Source organism: Trachemys scripta, chromosome 1 (assembly GCF_013100865.1).
Source record: "Trachemys scripta elegans isolate TJP31775 chromosome 1, CAS_Tse_1.0, whole genome shotgun sequence".
Classification (NCBI taxonomy): domain Eukaryota; kingdom Metazoa; phylum Chordata; order Testudines; family Emydidae; genus Trachemys; species Trachemys scripta.
The window spans coordinates 341475210-341476624 of record NC_048298.1 but is presented as its reverse complement, the minus strand read 5'-3'; the positions used below and the strand labels follow the sequence as shown (position 1 = coordinate 341476624).

The following is a 1415-nucleotide window of genomic DNA, read 5'->3' as shown; positions in this document are numbered from 1 at the left end:
TTATTTACTTGTCTGTCCACTCCTTCCACTGCGATTAGTAGAAACTTCCTCCTACATTTTGACCTTACATCTAAAAGCCTCTTTCTAATCAACCCATAATTATGTGGTGCTCTATTTCATTAATTAACTGTGGCCAGTGAACATCATACCTTTGTAATTACCTTAATCACATTCTGGAGTAAACACCCCTCAAATCCAGGGTAACATAGTGCAGTTCCAAAACCCTGTCTTGTCAAGCAGGTTTAAAGTCAACAGCACGAGGTGAGTACATTCTGCAGATGTATTTGACCAATTTGTCATGAAGCTCTTTGGTTTTGACCCCATAAATGATAGAGTTGAGCATAGGGGGAATGAGGTAATTGAGGTTTGACAAGATGATGTGAACGTGTGGAGCGATGCCATGTCCAAACCTGTGTATCAGAGTGGAGAAGAGTCCAACAGTATAAGTCATCAATAGCGCACAGATGTGGGCTGTGCAGGTGTTGAGGGCTTTCTGGTGGGCTTCTTTGGAGGAGATTCTGAGAACGGCCCTGATGATCAGACCATAGGAGAGGCCAATGAGCGTCAGGTCAAACCCAGCGATTACAAATGCTGTCACCAAGCCGTACGTTCTGCTGACTGCGATGTCCCCACATGACATCATTGTCAAAGCTATGTAGTCACAGTACGTGTTGGAGATAATGCGGTTGGCACAGAATGGCTGCCCGCTCAGAAGAAGGGGCATAGGCAGAATGAAGAGAACAGCTCTGATCATACCCAGTAGCCCTAACTTAACTATTCGTGCATTGCTGAGGATGGTGGCATATCTCAGAGGGTTACATATGGCAACGTAGCGATCAAAGGCCATTGTCACTAGGATGGCTGAGTGCATTGTAGAAAGTGCATAAAAGAAGAACATCTGGGTGAGGCAGCCCTTCAAAGTAATGCTTTTCAAATTGAACCATAATATAGACAGTGCGTTTGGCACAAAGGAAGTAGATGTGGTGATTTCTGTGAGTGCCAGCATGCAGAGCAACAGGTACATCGGCTTGTGCAGCGACTTCTCTTTGCCTACAACAAACAGAATTGTGAAATTTCCCAACAGGCCCATAATGTAGAACATAGAGAAAGGGATGGAAATCCAGATGTGGGCAGCTTCCAGGCCAGGGATTCCGGGTAGGATGAATATTGAAGAGTCAGAGTTGGTGAAGTTGAAATCTGCCATGAGGGGGCCTGTGCGTCGATCAGGTTCAGAAATTATCTAGGTTCCTGTGAAGGGAGAGAAGTACAGCGAGAGGGGTTACACACTCTATCTGGAAAGGGGATTAACCAGTGAGTTGCAAGATTTACAGAAGGCACTACATTATTTTAGCCATAGTGAACTCCAGAAAAGTCCATAGAGGGAGCTAACCAAATCAAGTGAATGGGCAGCATTC

The 1415-nt window shown here is 45.1% G+C and overlaps 1 protein-coding gene across 1 annotated transcript; it reads right to left on the bottom strand.

Annotated features, from left to right (window-relative positions):
- Nucleotides 1–232: 232 nt before the first annotated feature.
- On the bottom strand, nucleotides 233–1204 carry LOC117886628 (olfactory receptor 52N2-like). The gene has a single exon (XM_034788657.1). The coding sequence runs from the start codon at nucleotides 1202–1204 to the stop codon at nucleotides 233–235; it is 972 nt and encodes a 323-aa protein (XP_034644548.1).
- Between the last annotated feature and the right edge of the window lie 211 nt (nucleotides 1205–1415).

Coding starts and splice junctions, on each gene's coding strand:
- LOC117886628 (XM_034788657.1), bottom strand. CDS start 1,204: ATGGCAGATTTCAACTTCACCAACTCTGACTCTTCAATATTCATCCTA.